Raw genomic sequence first — 17,856 nt, 5'->3', positions numbered from 1 at the left:
CCTTTCGGGTTTCAAGTAGGATTCCATGTCGGGATCCCAAGGAACCACCCTCCCCACAGCGTCCAGAACCTGTCTGTCCTGCTCCAAGAGTTAATTTTCCTCTTCTCTTCCTCTCTCTCTCTCTCCTCTCTCCTCTCTCTCTCTCTCTCTCTCCTCTCTCTCTCTCTCTCTCTCTCCCTCTCCCTCCCCTCCCCCTCCCCCTCCCCTCCCCCTCCCTTCCCTTTCTCCCTCATTTTAAAAGTATGATCACTGAGGATGAGATGGGAAGGTTCTAGAGGGCTGGGGCTCTGGAGTGTAGGTGAGCGCCTTCCACTGGGATCTGAGTGCTCTGTGCGTATGCATGTGCGCACACACACACATACACACACACACTGCAGAATAAAAAAAATCTTGAGCTGGACATGGCGCACACACCTTGAATTCAAGCACTGCAGAGGCAAAGGCAGGTGGATCTCTGAGTTCATGGCCAGTCTGGTCTGCATAGGAAGTTTCAAGCCAGTCAGGGCTACATGGTAAGGCCCTGTCTCAATAAATAAAATGAAAAAAAGAAGAAAGTAAAAAAAAAAAAAAAAACCACACAGTTTCTCTGATTCTTGCTTCTTAAACTGTGGGTACAGGACATTAAACTTTAGATACCTTACCCTCTAATACCTCCACTTTAGAGACATAATTCCCAAATATTCGTCACTATTCACTGTGGTGAGCCGTTTTTAAACCGTTAATTTGAATTACTTACACACAGATAGGGTGTTTTCTGACTGTTGATAGTCGGCTCTGCCTGTCGGTTTTCACACCCACGGAGAGTTGACTGGATTTGTGTGGTGTGCACACTTTGAAGTGTGAAACGTGGCTGCCTAGGCTCTCGGGGAAGATGTCTCCTTCCAGGTTCTGCAATCCATCTCACACAGTCGAGTTTTACAGAAAAGAAGTTGGACAGTTGAATAGTCACACTTGGTTTTTCTCCACCTAAAGTCTTTGTCTCCCACAAAATGTGATACATATTATATAGATGACTTTGAATCCCCCTGACAAACCCTTTCCCAAGTGGCGGGACCACTGTTGAATTCCCCTTTGCGCCAGGATTTTGTTTCACGCTCTGCCCCACCCCACGGAAGCACGCGTGTCACTGTCCTCCTTGCTTCCCGTGCAGTCTGATCCCGACCTCCCGGCTGACGTGCACACGCCATCCTCTGCTGAGCTGAGCAGGTATCCAGGCCTGCCCTTCTCCGCCTCGCACTACATCCCACCCCAGCCGTCCATCGAGGAGGCCCGCCAGACAATGCACTCCCTCCTGGATGATGCCTTCGCCCTCGTGGCTCCCAGCAGCCAGCCTACCAATCCCGTGGGAGCCGGTCCCGGGGTGCCAGCCAGCCTGCCTGTGAACAGTACCCCTTCCAGGGAAGAGAGGCGAGCCACGCAGTGGGGGTCTTTCTACAGTCCAGCCCAGACGGCCAACAACCCCTGCAGCGTAAGTACTGGCCCCCTGGAATTCTCTTCAGTGCATGGTGCTTGAGTTTTGTTACCTAACGGTGGCACTTGAAGGTGGTCTTCTTAGTTTGATCTTCTACTACAATTAATTCTTAGTGTTGGAAGCATCCTTTCGTGCGGGAGGGATGTTGGTGGTGATATAGAGAGCATCTTCCCAGCTACCTTACAGAGTCATGAAGGGGAGATGCGTTGTCAGGGTGTGTTCTCGTTGATTCTGTAAAGGGATCAGCATAGGAACTACCTGAATTGTTTAACTTGATATTGGACCACCTGGTCCTGGAGGTGTCCCCAAGGCTGGGAGGGCAGAGGTGCTAGTTCAAGCACAGACAAGAACAACCATTTGCAATGTCAGCTTCCCATCTTGGAAGCTGACATTTTGGGCTTTCATATGTCTTTGTTGTCATAATTTATACTTATTATATCTTGTCTGTTTCTGTCACATTCTTCTCTGTATGCAAGTGTGAGTGTGTATGCGTGGGTGGGGGTGGGGTTGGTGCTGTTCACATGTGGGTGTATGCATGGGTGGGGGTGGGGTTGGTGCTGTTCACATGTGGGTGTATGCATGGGTGGGGGTGGGGTTGGTGCTGTTCACATGTGGGTGTATGCATGGGTGGGGGTGGGGTTGGTGCTGTTCACATGTGGATGTATGCGTGGGTGGGGGTGGTGCTGTTCACATGTGGGTGTATGCGTGGGTGGGGGTGGGGTTGGTGCTGTTCACATGTGAGTGTATGCATGGGTGGGGGTAGGGGTGGTGCTGTTCACATGTGAGTGTATGCATGGGTGGGGGTGGTGCTGTTCACATGTGGGTGTGTGCATGGGTGGGGGTGTGTGCTGTTCACATGTGGGTGTATGTGTGAGTGGGGGTGGGGTTGATGCTCTTCACATGTGGGTATATGTGTGGGTGGGGTTGGTGCTCTTCACATGTGGGTGTATGTGTGGGTGGGGTTGGTGCTGTTCACATGTGGGTGTATGTGTGAGTGGGGGTGGGGTTGGTGCTGTTCACATGTGGGTGTATGTGTGGGTGGGGGTGGGGTTGGTGCTGTTCACATGTGGGTGTATGTGTGGGTGGGGTTGGTGCTGTTCACATGTGGGTGTATGCGTGGGTGGGGGATGGGGTTGGTGCTGTTCACATGTGGGTGTATGCGTGGGTGGGGGTGGGGTTGATGCTGTTCACATGTGGGTGTATGCGTGGGTGGGGGTGGTGCTGTTCACATGTGGGTGTGTGCATGAGTAGAGGATTGGATTGGTGCTGGTTCACATGTGGGTACATGTGGGTGCACATACATGTGGAGACCAGAGGTCAGGCTCAGGTGCTGTTCCTTAGGAGCTGCCCATTTTGGTGAGGTGGGTGGGTCTTTCTCTCAAACTTAGTTCCTTGAGGCTGGTTCCTCTTCCTGTCTCCACCTCCCCAGCACTGGGGTTATAAATGTGTGCTGGATTATGATGTGGATGTTGGGGTCCAACTCAAGGTCCTCTAACCTGAACAGCAAATGATTTATTGACTAAGCCACACCCACCACCACAGATTCTTTTGAAGAGAGGACATACAAGCCACACTCACGGAAATGACACTCACGCTGAGGACATACAAGCCACACGGAAATGGTACTCACACTGAGGACATACAAACCACACTCATGGAAGTGACACACTGAGGACATACAAGCCACACTCACGGAAATGGCACTCACTTACTGAGGACATACAAGTCACATGGAAATGGCACTCATACTGAGGACATACAAATCACACTGACGGAAATGGTACTCACACTGAGGACATACAAGCCACACTCACAGAAATGGCTCTCACTTCCCACTAGTTTCAGATGAAATGATTGCACTAACTGCTTTGCGACCTATTAACTCTGGAAAGAAGTTAATAAGTGACAATGTAAATTCACTGGTTGGTGAGTATTTATACTGGGTTTTTCTAATTTATTTTAAACACATAGTAAAGTAATCCTGAGGGTGTCTATCTGTCTCTCCAGATATACGTATGTATACATATGTATGTGTATATATGGAATCTTTATCTCTGAGGTTTGTGTGATTCTTTCGACATAAATTATTTCTCTCATGACAAGAGATGCAGAATTCCACAGTGTGGGCAGCTGCTGTCACGTGGGAGAAATACCCATCTAGTCGTTAACTGTTCCTGCTATTAAACGTAGCTTCCCAATGATAAATATTAAACTACTTCTGAACACACGAGACAAGGGATTTGTATCTGGATAATCAGGTGTGGTGAGCATGCCTTTGATCTCAGTAGAGGCGGGCAGATCAGTGTGAGTTCAAACTAGCTTGATCTCCATAGTGACTTCTAGCACAGCCAGAGCTACATAGCGAGACCCTGTCTGAAGGGAGGGAAGGAAGAACAGACGGACAGATGGGGGACACAAACGCTGGGGTAGATGTGGGGAGTCAGGAACCCTTATCTGTGAGGGGAATGGAAACTGACGTCGCCACCGTGGTGGCTCCTCGGTGCTGAAGTGTTGCACGGTTCACGTGGCTACTGGACGGAACCAGCCTGCGTGCCTGTCAGCTGGTGGACAGATGAAGATGTGCCCAGCTGTAAAGCAATGACCTCTGTGGGAACATGGATAGAGCCAGAGGTCATTATGCTAAGCAAATAAGCCAGCCTTAGAAAGATCAATAGCATGCTTTCTCGTGTGCGTAGAATCTGGGTTTATATTTTGATGTATATGTAGAGTGTGGACGTAGAACGGGGTCGTGAGGGGCAGGAAGAGGTCCCAAGAGAAGGGGAGAGTGGCATGCATGTGACATGGAAGCAGGAGCCGAGGCTGTTTGAGGGGAGGAAGGGCTGGAAGTGAGAGAAAGGAACAAAGTATAATGACACAGAGGCATGAGATGCCACCGTGAAATCCCTTCTTCTCTCCCTTTCTCCTTCCCTCCTTCCTCCCTCCCTCCCTCCCTCCTTTTGTCTTAATGGTTTTTCGAGACAGTGTTTCTCTGTGTAATCCTGACTGTCCTGGAACTCATTACGTAGACCAGGCTAGCCTCAGACTCAGAGATCTGCCTGCCTCTGCCTCCCTAATGCTGGGGGTTAAAGGCATGCACCACCATCACCCAGCTTGAAATCCACTACTTTCTATGCTAACAAAGATTTTAACCCAATGAACTATGGGAATATTGTCCAATGAAAGGAAAGAAGACAAACGGTTTGACCGTTGCTTTTATCTCACTGCTGGGAGTTGTGCTCCCATCTGGCATGTGCCAGACCAGTGGTCTGCACTGGGCTACATCCCTAGCCCAGACTGCGTATGGATCTGGCAGTGGCGGGCATTACATCCAGGCCCTTGTCCAGGCATGGAGATACTCTTTAACACTGTGTCCGCAGCCAGGCAGCCTCTTAATAAGTCAGTGAGACCCTGACTAGATGAACCAGCCGTCCATTTGCTCGGTTTTTACCCAGAAGAAATGAAAGCATTTCTTTTCTGTCAGAGCCTTTAATGTCATAGCAGCTATAGTCTCCCAGCTTTAAATTTTTGGTTCTAAAAATTGGCTCCAACAGCACACAGAATATTTCCAAGACATGTCAAATGGGATGGCGTGAAATTAAAAGGCTTAAACATAGTCAAGAAAGCAGGCAGTAGTGTGCTTAGTCAGCTTATGGGAGGGGAGACAGTCTGTCAGTTAGACATGGTGGCTCACAGCTGTCTGTAACTCAGTTCTAGGGGGCCCAGTGCCACCTTCTGGCCCTGCTGACACGGCATACATGTACTGCACAGATGTTCACGCAGGCGAAACATCCTTACACATAAAGTATAAAATAAAGTTATAAGTAAGTCAATCAGTTGAAAAACTTGCATTATTGCTTTCTGGTGGAGGACCCCGGTTGCATGCTAAGCTATAATAAAACAGTTCTTCCCTGGCGCTGTAGCGCATACCTTTAATCCTAGTGGTCGGATGGTAGAGGAGAGTGGATTTCTGTGGGTTTGAGGCTAGCCTGGGCTGTGTAGAGACCCTGTCTCAAAACAAAAAAACAACAAAAGACAAAGCAAAAACAGTCCTTGCTAGGTGTGGCAGTATGCTCCCTCAATCCCAGCACTTGGGAGGAAGAGACAGGCAGATCTCTTGAGTTTAGGACTAGCCTGTTCTACATACTAAAGTCCAGGCTAGCTAAGGTAACACAGTGAAGCACTCCTTAATGACAACATAACAATAATAATATTCCTGAAAGTTGACCTAAATTTGTAAGCTTGCTATCGTCATTTTATTTTATTAATATTAATATTTATTAATGTTTATTTTTGTGTTCGTTTCCATTTCCCCCAGAGATATGAAGACTATGGGATGACTCCCCCATCAGGCCCATTATCAAGGTAAGCTTTCTAGAAGAAATCCTATCATGGCTTTCTCATGCAGGCTGATTTTTTTTTCAATTTTATAAACATATTTTTTAGTTAATTTGAACAGTTATCAAACTCTGGGTTGTGTATGTTCTTGATCTAACCAGAAGAGTAAACTGTTGGAATTTGGGGAGTTGTTCAGTGGCCAAAATGCTTATTGCACAAATGTTAGAACTTGGGCGGGCAAGATGGCTCAGTGGATAAAGGTGCTTGCCACCAAGCTTGCCTACCTGATTTCAGTCACGGGGACCCACACCGTAGGAGGAAGAGAACTGACTCCAGCAAGCTGCCCTCTGATCTCATGTGTGCCGTAGCGCACGGTCACACATAGCTACACACGTATACACGTACACGATGCTGGAATTTAAGTTCTACTACTGTATGAGAGATGGGGAAGGGACCTGAGAGCCAGAAAAGGAAGATTAACAAGAACAAGGACCTTGTGAAAATGGAAACATTGAGGACAATTTTACTCGTGAACAAAGATAGAAAGAATATGAAACCAGATATTTACCAACAGGGAGCAGTACATGAGAAGGATATCGTATTACAACCAATTTGGACTGGTTAGCAACATAAGGGTGACTTAGCATGTGAAAAACCAAGCCATAAAATATCCTACTTCAAAGAGGACAAAGGGGGGGGGGTATACCATTCGAGTAGATCAGCATTTGATGAGACAACATCATTTTGTGCTCAGAGTTTCAGCAAATAAAACCTAGAGAAGGGTTTTGGCAGTGAGCTCTGGGCCTGCTCAGCTCACCGAGTTGAAAATATTTGTGAGCAAAAGTTATTTTTAAAATCAGGTGTGAAAAACATTTAAAAAGGTAATGAGGGGGCTGGAGAGATGGCTCAACAGTTAAGGCACCTGTTGTTCTTGCAAAGGATCAGGGTTTGGTTCCCAGTACCCACGTGGTGACTGACAACCATCTGTAACTCCAGTGTTGGGGACCCAGTGCCCTCTTCTGGTGTCCAAGGTTTGCACATGCCACGCATACATACATGTAGGTGAATTACTCATGCACATGAAATTAAATAAACCTAAACAATTTGTTTTTGTTTTCCAAGACAGGGTTTCTCTGTGGCTTTGGAGCCTGTCCTGGAACTAGCTCTTGTAGACCAGGCTGGCCTGGCCTCAAACTCACAGAGACCCACCTGCCTCTGCCTCCCGAGTGCTGGGATTAAAGGTGTGTGCGCCACCACTGCCCAGCAACAAAATTTTTTAAGTCAGATAGTAACAGACATGTCCAGGAAGAGGAATCTGTCTTCCTACTCAAGTGAAAATTAGGCATTGTTACCTCCTAACTACACTTTCGGATTTGACAGTGTCTGGGCACCCACAGGTTTTTCTGGATGAGCTTTTTTTTACTATTGTGAAATTAGGAGTGTCCCTATCCATTCTTTATAATTTGCATTTCCCAAATGATGGCTGTCATAAGACAGAACAGTGGATTTTAATGGAATAGAGCGTGGGAAGTTCCTCCAGAGTCCTGTGGCAGATTCCACAGTTTTGGTGTGGAATCAGGATGGTCGGAGTATTTCCTGGTAGATGGTTGGGGTCCCCCTTCCTTCTCTAAGAACATCCTCTGAAAGGGCAGACCCTCCTAAAGTAACACACGTCAGATGACATATCACATACATGGGAAACTGCTGTTTGGGGAAATTTTGATTTTCACTTTTTAAAAATATCTACAAGTAAGCTGCTGCTACTATTGATGCATAACATACTGCTATCACTGGGCTTTTATAGAAATACAAATGTATATGTGCATCTACATAACTTGTATTTTTAGAAACTTCAGCTGCACTGTCCATTGCGGGGAGGGGAGTATCCCTAGCTTAACACGTTGACTTTACATTGTACAAAAAACCAACATTCATGTTGGTCTAGACATGTTAAACTTAATTCCTCTCCCTTCCCATTTATACAGGGATGATACACTGTGCTTCCCTACATGGGTTTCATTACAGAAACTAATAGAGTATTCTCTAGATAATGAAAAGCATGCATGAGAATCTAGATGTCCTCTGTGAAGGGCATTTGAGTCAAATCTCAGGCACTGCTCCACTATCTGGGAGGTGAGTGGTTGGGCGGATGGTTTGGCTCATGAGAATTGTTGTGCTAGTATGTAATAGGCTTGTGTTTTTAATAGACTTTCAAAGTAAGTGTTCTTAAATGTTCTTAGTTTTAACTCACAATCAAGTTAATATTTATGGATGGAGTCCACATAAAAGCTCTTAGGAACCCTCAATAATGTTTTTGTCCCCCTAAGTTTAAAGTGGTTCAGAACTTAAAAAGTTTGAGAACGCTTCTTAAGCTGGTTTTCAGTCTTGATAGAAAAGTAAGGTTGCCTGTGGAGTTTTTCTTTTGAAAACAAAATCCCAAAAGCAAGCATCAAACAACTCGTGTCTGGGTTGCATCTTTCTGGGGTGTAGCATGGGAAGCCAGAGTGAAAAGCAAAGCTCCAGTCATGCCTACCCTCTCCTTTACCCTTCTCTTCCTTCCCTTCCCCTCCCTTTCCTCCTCTCCCCTTTTCTCTCATGGCAGTCTTTCAGACTTAGTACTGAGGTAGGGCCCTGAACTAATAGAGAATGCCCTATATTCTAGTGGAGGAGAGAGAGAATTACACTAAGCCACCTTAATCCCTGTAGGGGGGGCTATTTTAAAATTCCATAGTCAGGTAAGGGGTATTGATGTGGGGTGTGCTTTCCCAGCAGACCGAGCTTCGGCCCAGGGTTGCTGCCGTCTTCAGAGTTGGTCCCCCCTGAACCCCCACAGCCACAGTCATCAGCTGACGCTCCATTTGCTGCCCGAGGGATCTACTCTGAGGAGATGCCGTCCGTGGCCCGGCCTCGGCCTGTTGGGGGCACCACAGGTGGGTACAGAGACTGAACTTGCTTCTCTGCATAGTAGGATGCTTGCGGCCAAGCCAGCTGGCCCACTAGCTCTTTTATCTCCCTTCCGTCTCTCCCTGAGAACGCTGGGATTACAGATGTGTGCTTCCCCATCTGGTTTTTTAAAATAGATGCTGGGACTCCAGCTCAGGTGGTCAGGATTACGCACCAAGGACCTTCACCTGCTGAGCAACCTCCCATACCCTACAGCTATACTTTATGATCTGCTCCTTTGATTGGCCCGCCAGAGATGTAAGCAGAGCAGCTATGAGACCCTTTAGGGTTTCAGTGGGGGCACACTGCTGGTCATGGACAAGTGGTGGGGTTTACTATAGCAGTTCACCCGGGCTTCAGACTTTTGCTCCCCTAAATCACTTTTTTATAGCTTTCCAGCTCATGAGGAGCCAGTGAGGGCTGTTTGTGAATGCGTCCTGTTTCCAGCGTCTGTGCTGCTTGAGATCATGGCCCTTCCCAGCCTCGTCTTGTTGCTTATGTAGTTTGCAAAGTCACCTTGGTGTATTTGAAGCCCATTCACTCCGTTGCCCTCCCTGGTCCTTCCCTCTCCCTCCTCTGGGAAGCCAAACTGAAGCTTCTCTCTACAGAATGTATATACACTTCTACGATGTCATCAAGAAAGTAATTTAGGCATTTCCAAAATTTTCAATGATTGCTAAATGTCTTAGTCAAAGTTCTATTGCTCTGAAGAGACACCATGGCCATGGTATGGTGTTTTCTTATAAAGGAAAACATTTAATGGGGGCTGGCTTACGGTTCAGAGGTTTAGTGCATTATCATCACGGCAGCATGCATATGTGCTAACCTAATCAGATGTATTAATTTTTAGTTTTTTTTTTAAAGGCATGAACTTAGAAGTTTATGTCAAATGTTCAACTACAATCTGTCTTCTGATAATTTCTAACGAGATGAAATTATGTCATTTTTTTTTCTAAGACAGGGTCTCTCTAGACTGTTCTAGAACTAGCTCTGTAGACCAGGTTGGCCCCAAACTAACAGAGATCCACCTGCTTCTGCCTCTCAAGTGCTGTGATTAAAAGTGGGCGTCACCACCACCCAGCTAGAAATCGTGTAAATGTAAATAATGGAAAATGTTGCTATCTATTGGAAGAATTTTTTTAAAAGATTTATTTATTTTTATTTTGTGTGTATGGGTGTTTTTCCTGTATGTCTGTCTGTGGACATTTGTGCAGTGACCAGGGAGACCAGAAGAGTGGGTTGGGTCTTTTGAACTTGGAATTACAAAGGGTTGTGAGCCACTTTGTGAGTATTGGGAAATGAACCCAGGTTCTCTGTGAGATTGGTTGGTGCTCTTAGCTGCTAAGACATCTCCAGCTCCTAGAATTACTTTCTAATTATAGAAAATTACCAAATGTGGGGCTGGGGAGTAGCTCAGTTGCTAATGTACCTCCCTGGCATACACCATTCCTCAATACTATATAACCATGGATGTTGGTACACATATATTGTCTCAGCACTAGGAAGATGGAGGTAGGAAGAGCAATTCACAGTCACTCTTGACTGAGTAGTGGATTCAAGGCCAGCCTGGGCTACATGAGACCTTTTCTTAACAACAACAAACTATCAAATGTGTGTTTTTAAAAATTACCAGAGGCCAAGTGTGGTATCCTACACCTCTAATTCTAGTCCTTGGATGTCAGAAGTAGGCAGATCTCTGTGAGTTCAAGACCAGTCTGGTTTACAGATGAGTTCCAGGACAACCAGCGCTACATAGAGAGACTACGCCTCAAAAGATAAGCAAAAGAAAAATAATGAAACTCTGTAAGAGATTATGAGAAAAAGGCTCATTGTAGAGGATTGATTCTAAAAATTGACAAGGCCAGGCAGTGTTGGCAAACACTTTTAATTCCAGCACTCGGGAGGCAGAGGCAGACGAATCGCAGTATCTCAGTGAGTTTGAGGCCAGCCTGGTCTACAAAGCAAGTTCCAGGACAGCCAGGGCTGTTACACAGAGAAACCCTGTCTCAAAAAACCAAAACAAAACAAAATGACAAGTAGGGATCCTTCAGAAGACATCATCAGTGTACAGGAAGAAATAATTCATGAAAGTGTAGGTGTGTGTGTGTGTGTGTGTGTGTGTGTGTGTATGTGTGTGTGTGCTAGTGTATGTGCTTGTGTTTGTGTGTGTGTGTGTTTGCCATATAAAAGAAACTAGGAAGATAGCCTAGTTTCAAAAATAACTAGAAAAGTATAAATTATACTTGATAAAAACAGCCATGAAATTATATTCATAGAAATGTGATTTTCAGTGATGGCGTGTGCCCTTTAATCCCAGCATGCGGGTGACAAAGGCAGGCGGATCTCTGAGTTAGAGGTCAGCCTGGACTACAGAGTGAGTTTCAGAACAGCCAGGGCTACCCAGAGAAACCCTGTCTTGATAAATAAACAAACAATGTGGCGATTAAATGTACATCCAGCTTTTTCATCTGGTGCCGAGCCCCTAGGTTGTTGGGCGTGTTTAACAGGTGACAAGTGTCCGAGCAGCCGGTGGTGGCCGTGTGAGTTACTGTTCTCGTTGCTAGTCGGAAGCAACTTGAGGAAGATTTTGTTTGCCTCGCTTGGAGGGGAAGGCAAGGTGGCAGGAGTGCGGGGCGGCTGAGTTGCACGCAGGAAGGAGAATCCTGTCGTGAGGGCTTTGGGGATCAGTATGGAGGTAGGACTCATGAGCTTTTGAGGGTTTTGTTTTGTTTTTCTTGGAATACACAGTCTCCCTGCTCCCAGATTCAAAATACTGAGGGGAAAATGAAATGAGCCAAGATGTTTAGCCTGTCATTATTCAGAGCAGGAAGAAGAAGGGGGAAGTTACCACCTTGGGCACCCAGTGAGTAAATCATGTGGCTACTTAGTCATCTTACTTTATTTCTCACTGTCAGACTGTCTTGGAACTCACCAGAGATCCACCTGCCTCTGCCTCCTGAGTGCCCGGATTATAGCTGTGTGCCGCCATATCTGGCGATGTGCAGCTATTTAAAGATATCAAGAAAAGCTTGAAATGATATAAGACCCTCCTGTTGCCTCCTATGTGTTTGGTGCTTGATCTGCCTTGTATCTCCTGTTTCTTGAAATAACCCTCTGTGCTGACCGGAGACGTGAGGAGCTGATGCCCAGCAGGGGCAAGAGCCCGCCTCTGGAGGACAAGGGCTTGTCAGCCAGCGGGGATCTGCCAGGCTCTAAGCCCAGTGGGCTGGAAGCCTGCACTGTTTTGTTAAGGGATCAAAGCAATATTCAAAGTCAGAACTACATTAGGATTTTAGCCACTGTGTGTTTTAACACAAAAGGTACGCTGTAATCCCTTCCTGGGTCACATCTGTAACCTCTAAAGATGAGCTCAGCCCGTGTCTGTGGAGCCGCCAGTGCCGGCGTTGGTGGATGATTTTCTCATGCGGCAGTCTTTGTGTTTGCAGACCGGGGCTCATGTGGAACTCATTGTCCTGGCTGAGACCCAGACTTCCCCCACCCCCCGATCATCAGTTATCGCCCTATGTCCAAATACGACCATTAAAGAGTTCCTTTTAAAATGTAGTCTATTGGCTGAGGGTAACTGGACAGCATGATAACGGGCCAAATGGAGAGGCCGCATTACCCCGAGTTCCCCCAGAGAGCTTCTGTGCCATGGATAAACTTGATGATCCTAGGAGTGTTTAGAGCTGTGTACTGTATTTCACAGCGCTCGAGTTGTAGGAGTTGGGATGTAGCTCACTGGCTGGTAGAGAGAGCACTTGCCTAGCAGATACAAGATCCTGCACTCGGTCCTTCACGCCACCAAAAAATACAATAAAGATTCTTTCTTTTCTTCCATGATTGCATTGTTAGGGTGTTTCTGTGTGCCAGATGCTGACGAGAGAGGCAGAGAGACAGAGAGAGACTCAGCTTGTGTGCACACCCAAGCTGATGTCTAGGTGTGAGGAATTAGTGAGCTTGGCCTTGCCTTCACCGCCTCTTGCCCGTAAGCTAGGGAGTGGGGTTGCTTGTGCTGTTGTCGGAACCATACAGTGTAAGTTCAGTGTTCTGAATTGAAATAATTTTATCACCTGCTTTTTAAGGGGAAAAAAAAAAGCACATCAAGCATTCGGGTCCTTGTGAATCTCAAAGTTACAAGCAGGAAGGTGCCAGGCTTCAGCTTTACAGCCTCAAAACACTTGGCCCCTTTCCTGTCACCTTCTGTGATCCCTCACCCCAGACATCTGATGGCGGCGGCGGTGAGTTAGGAGCCTTGTGTCAGCATCATGTGGAGGGGGAATGAAAGCCGCCCTCCCGCCTGCTTTCTTAGGAAACGGCCCTTCTGGCGATGTTTGAGATCAGCACAGGGTTTGAAAAACACCTGCTTTTCCCCCTCCTTGAAGAAGCTTGGGGACAGAGCTGAAGGTGTCCTCAGCAGCCTCCCTTTGATGTGCTTTAGACGCTGACCTGGTCGCTGCTGTGTTCCTTCCAGGCTCCCAGATCCAGCACCTGACACAGGTGGGAATCGCAAGCAGAATCGGGGCCCAGCCGGTGGAAATTCCTCCTGGCAGAGGCGGCCAGTACGGGGGGCCAGGCTGGTCTGTGTACGGGGAGGAGGAGGCAGGGCGAAGAGAAGCCGTGAGTATCTGGGGCTCACACAGTCACTCTGTTTTTAAAAGCTGTGCTAACCGCGGCTCCCACCTCTTCACTCCTCTTGCCTTACCTTGGCTGGGCTTGCAGTTTGGTAAACTCCCTTCCACATGTGGCTCGGATGTGATTTTCCTTGAGACAGGTTTCAGGTTTCAAGTTGTGGATCTGAATAAAATCCAGACTTCTTCTCTGGTGTGGTCACTGTAGCTTTTCTGTACCCCTACAGTGCAGATGGCACTCCCACCTTGACCAGCATCTGGGATGGTTTTGTATTAAGTGCCTGACTTGGGGCATTTCAAGGCATCCATCATCCTTTGGGTTTTTAGCTGCTCAGCGTGAGCACCATTAATCTCTGCCAGGACTTTTCTTATTTTCTCAAGAATTGTATGGGTCTGGAGAGCTCATCAGTGGTTAAGAGCATTTGCTGTTCAATCAGGACCAGAACCCACGTCTAGTGGCTCTCCAGCTGGACATACTCTGGCTCCAATGGATCTGATGCCCTCTTCTAGACTCACTAGGAACACAGTGACACATACAAACACACACACACATACATACACACAAACACACACTGATTGACATATGTGCATGCACACACAGAGACACAAACACAAAAGAAAATAACTATTTTTTAAAGAACTTTGTATCTTGGCATAAGCAATCTGATTTTGAGAATGCAAACCTGAAGATGCCTTTGTTTTAATCTCATTGTTGTTACCTTCTTGGTGACCATATTAAATTCCTCTTATAGTTAGAAGTTTTGTTTTTGTTTGTTTGAGACAGGGTTTCACCGTGTGGCCACGGCTACCCTGCTGGGACTAACAGCGTGCACTACCACTGCCCAGCCAATCAGAAGCTTTTACTTGGTAAAAGGATGCTTAACTCTAAGAGTATGGTTTCCCACTAAAAAGGCTTTTGCTAGACTTAATAGTCTCAGGCGTTTGCTTAAAGTGTATTGACAGCTTTCTGTTGTTATGTGCTCAGCTTCATTTCATGAAGTACTGTGGGCTTTCTGCTAAGTCCAGCAATGTTCACTTGGAAGTACCTCTCATCACAGTGTGGGGACATGAGATGTGGAAATAGTCAGGGCCAGGAGGCCATGTTTGCCCCACATTTAGAACACTGACTTAGTGTACCGACCTGTACACTGATTTAGTAAAAACATGTATGCTGATTGACCTATAATTTAGTGCACTGACCTGTGATTTAGCCTACTGAACTATATACCGATTTAGTTCACTGACCTGTGATTTAGCATACTGAACTGTACAGTGATTGAGTTCACTAATCTGAGATCCTTTTTTTTTTTTTTTACTGGAAAAAAAAGAAAAACAGTCACTGAAAAAATATAATCGTTCTTACCAAAATAATGCCAAATCCACCAATAGTCTGCCATATCAGAAAAACTAATGTCTTCTAGTAAAAATAGCCTACTTTTTAAAAAGGTTCTAAGAGTGCACGACAGATAACTGTTGGCCAAGGCTGAGAAGGAGGGTGGGTGTGAGGGACTTGCCTGTGATCTCAGCAGTTGAGGAGTGAAGGTCAGAAAGTGATGGGGCCTAAGGATAAGAACACTGACTCAGAAACGGAAGAGATGGGAAATGACCTGGTGGTTGGCCTAAGCCTTGAGGTCCCAGTATGTTCTTATGCATACTCTCTGGGCGCCAGAACAGAGGCATGGATTCTCATCGTGCCCTTTGCCAGTGGCTCCTTAGCTGCCTCCACTCTGGGATATCACCCTGTGTAGGTTTCCCCCACTTTTCCTTTCCAGCTCCCAGTCTTTCTCTGTTCTCCCCAAGAAGCCCTGGAGCTCCTGTCTGTACCCACTCACTCCACACCTAGCACACAGGGACTTGGGTGGCAGGGGTCACACTGGAGAGTGGAGGGAGTTGGTGGGAGATGGGAGGAGGACAGGTTGGCCTCTCTGGACCACTGGAGAGCTGAGGGAGTTGGTGGGAGATGGGAGAACGGCTTGGCATCCATGGACCAGTGTCAATTTGCTTTTTCTCTTGTTTCTGCAGGGAAAGTATAATAACATTTACCATGTCTTTCAGACCCACATGCTCGGACATCAAGAGTATTCTTCTTCACCGCTGTTTCAGGTGCCAAGGACTTCGGGCAGGGAGCCCTCAGCTCCTCCCGGGAACCTCACCCACCGAGGGCTTCAGGGCCCCGGCCTGGGTTACCCTACCAGCTCCACAGAGGACCTCCAGCCTGGCCATTCCTCCGCCTCCCTCATCAAAGCGATCCGCGAGGAGCTCCTGCGGCTCTCCCAGAAACAGGGCTCAGTACAGAACTTCCACAGCTGATCAGCCTCCCCTGCAGGTTTGCCAAGTATCTGCTTCCTGTGGAAGCAAGACCAAAAGGAAATCAACTGAGTGGGTGTTTGTAAGAGTCGGAAGCAGCATCTCCGGGCAAGCCGCCCGAGGAAGGGAAGAAGTTGCAATTGTAGAAGATGCCATAAAGTCACATGGACAGCTCATGGTTCTTCGCTGGGTTAGCAATTTGGTGGCCACTTGGATTCAGTCAAGATGTGTGTACTTTGGGCCAAGAGCCAGCTCTTCACACACACACACACACATACACACACACACACACACACACACACACACACACGAAAAAAAGAGAGAGAAACCAAAACCCAGACCTAAACTAACAAAAATGTGTTAGTCTCTTCTTTCAAAGGCAAAAGATTAAAACCTATAAGTTTGGTTAGGGATGGAGGGGGCAGCGTTCCCATGGGAGTCTGACCGGCATGTCCAACACACCCGCTACTCTGCTTCCTGAGAAGAGAGATTTCAAGACATTTTAGTCACAGCTTGGTCCCTCTTTTCCTCCACGGGAACTTATTTAATAGCAATGTTAACAGCAAGACACCCTGAGACTGTTTGGTAATCTAAAACGCTACTAGTGAGAAACCTAGCGACAGGTTGTGGAGCCTGGTGATTCCAAACAAAGCCATTGCCTGCGTTCTTTCTCCTTCTTCTGGTGCTACAGCTCCGAGGGCCCTTCACCTTTCTGTCTGTGAAGTTCAACTGTGGCTTTTGCAGTAGGAGAGTATGTTGGCGGTTTCGTTGTGTTCTGGGGGTGGGGGGAAGAAAAGGAAAAAGGAACTGCGTTGGGGAGGGGGAAGCTTAATATTTATTTGGTTATTCAAAATACATATCAGAGTTTAGATTTCCGGTCTTAGTTGTACTTGCTGTTTATTCGTTGGGCTCGCCAGCCCTTGGTGACATGGCAGCACATCTGGTCCGTCCTACAGAACGAGACTATTGGGTATCCTCGCTGCCAGGTCTTGGCAGCTTGCTTACAGTTTGCTCACAGATTATGTTTGAATGAGAAGTCTTACGGAAGCAGACATTGTTTTTAGTGATTCTCAGACCGCCCAATTGTCCTGAGTCTACCCTTACTAGTCAGGTTCCCCTGAGCTCCAGCCTGGAAGTGGGCTTTTATGTTCCTATCAGCCTCTATAATGACTGAAGAAATACAGGGTTTTGAGACTACAAAGGAAATGGAAGCTCCCCCATTTCCGATTTTGCTATTATTTCTTTGTCCAAAAACTGTCTTACTCTGGGTCAGAGAGAGGTCATCTCAGCTCACTCCTGAAGTCAGGTCACTCAACCTCTGACATTATTCTCAATGACATTCTGTATTCTGATGCCCGTGAGACTATGGGGCATTGCAGACTAACGGGGAGTCCCACCACGAGCCTCTTCATCAGATGAATGAATACTTTTGATTCAACAACAGATAATGGGGTTGAGTTTGGGGTGGGGAGGGTTGGCCTAATCAGAACCTGTGTGTCTAGGCAAGTTTTAAGAACACGAGAACAGCTTGAACAAGCTCTCAGACGGTGTGCCTGGTGGCAGAACTATTTCTGCCCTTCTTAGTCAATCTCAGGACACACAATTGGTACAGCCAGTGCTTATCTGCACACTGCAGATGAGAAGGCATGCAGGAGGGGACCCACAACTCATCTTCAGGTGGCCCACAGTCTATAGAGCCTGGGGGAGGAGACCCTGTTCTGGGTTTATTTGCTAATCCTGATTTAGTATATACTCTTCCCACGCTGGAAGATCCTCTTCCCAAGCCACTCAAAAATACAAGTCTCAAGTATCCAGGCAGAATTTTATGATGACACCTTGTGAGAAAGTCAGATCCTACAACACAGAAAATGGCCCTTTCTCACCCAGCGTCATGAGTCTTTTGGACATTGAGCGTCCTAAAAAATGATCATCTCCTTTGTACACTGCCAAAATAAGCCTCGGTGTCAGAGGATGTGGTGACAACAGCAATTTCGATGCCTTTGAAATTACAATAAAGGGATTCTACCTGTGTTTTTATCTTAGAGCAGATACACCTTTCAGCGGGTGTCACAACCAAAGGTGAGGTGCAGTTTGTCACGCAGGCCTTTGGGGAACTCCAGCGCTCAGTTGTTGGTTATTGAAAGCACACTCAGTTTATACTCCTTTCCC

General features: G+C 46.8%; 1 protein-coding gene across 3 annotated transcripts in view; it reads left to right on the top strand.

Moving 5' to 3' along the window:
• Kiaa1549 (KIAA1549 ortholog) overlaps positions 1–15,929 on the top strand; it is a 118,086-nt gene extending 102,157 nt beyond the window's left edge. Inside the window, exons 16-20 of one of the 3 annotated variants that reach the window (XM_038320234.1) lie at positions 1,151–1,468; positions 5,787–5,833; positions 8,579–8,736; positions 13,224–13,369; positions 15,484–15,929. In XM_038320234.1, the coding sequence (XP_038176162.1) occupies positions 1,151–1,468; positions 5,787–5,833; positions 8,579–8,736; positions 13,224–13,369; positions 15,484–15,690 (876 nt within the window). In that variant the 3' untranslated portion in view covers positions 15,691–15,929. Of the gene's footprint in view, positions 1–1,150; positions 1,469–5,786; positions 5,834–8,575; positions 8,737–13,223; positions 13,370–15,435 lie in introns of all 3 variants that reach the window. The other 2 variants (XM_038320233.1, XM_038320232.1) reach the window with 2 other exon arrangements.
• The last annotated feature ends 1,927 nt before the right edge of the window (positions 15,930–17,856 follow it).

This window comes from Arvicola amphibius, chromosome 2, assembly GCF_903992535.2.
Source record: "Arvicola amphibius chromosome 2, mArvAmp1.2, whole genome shotgun sequence".
NCBI lineage: Eukaryota > Metazoa > Chordata > Mammalia > Rodentia > Cricetidae > Arvicola > Arvicola amphibius.
Note: the sequence above shows the minus strand (reverse complement) of the source record. Positions and strands in the feature narration are given on the sequence as shown.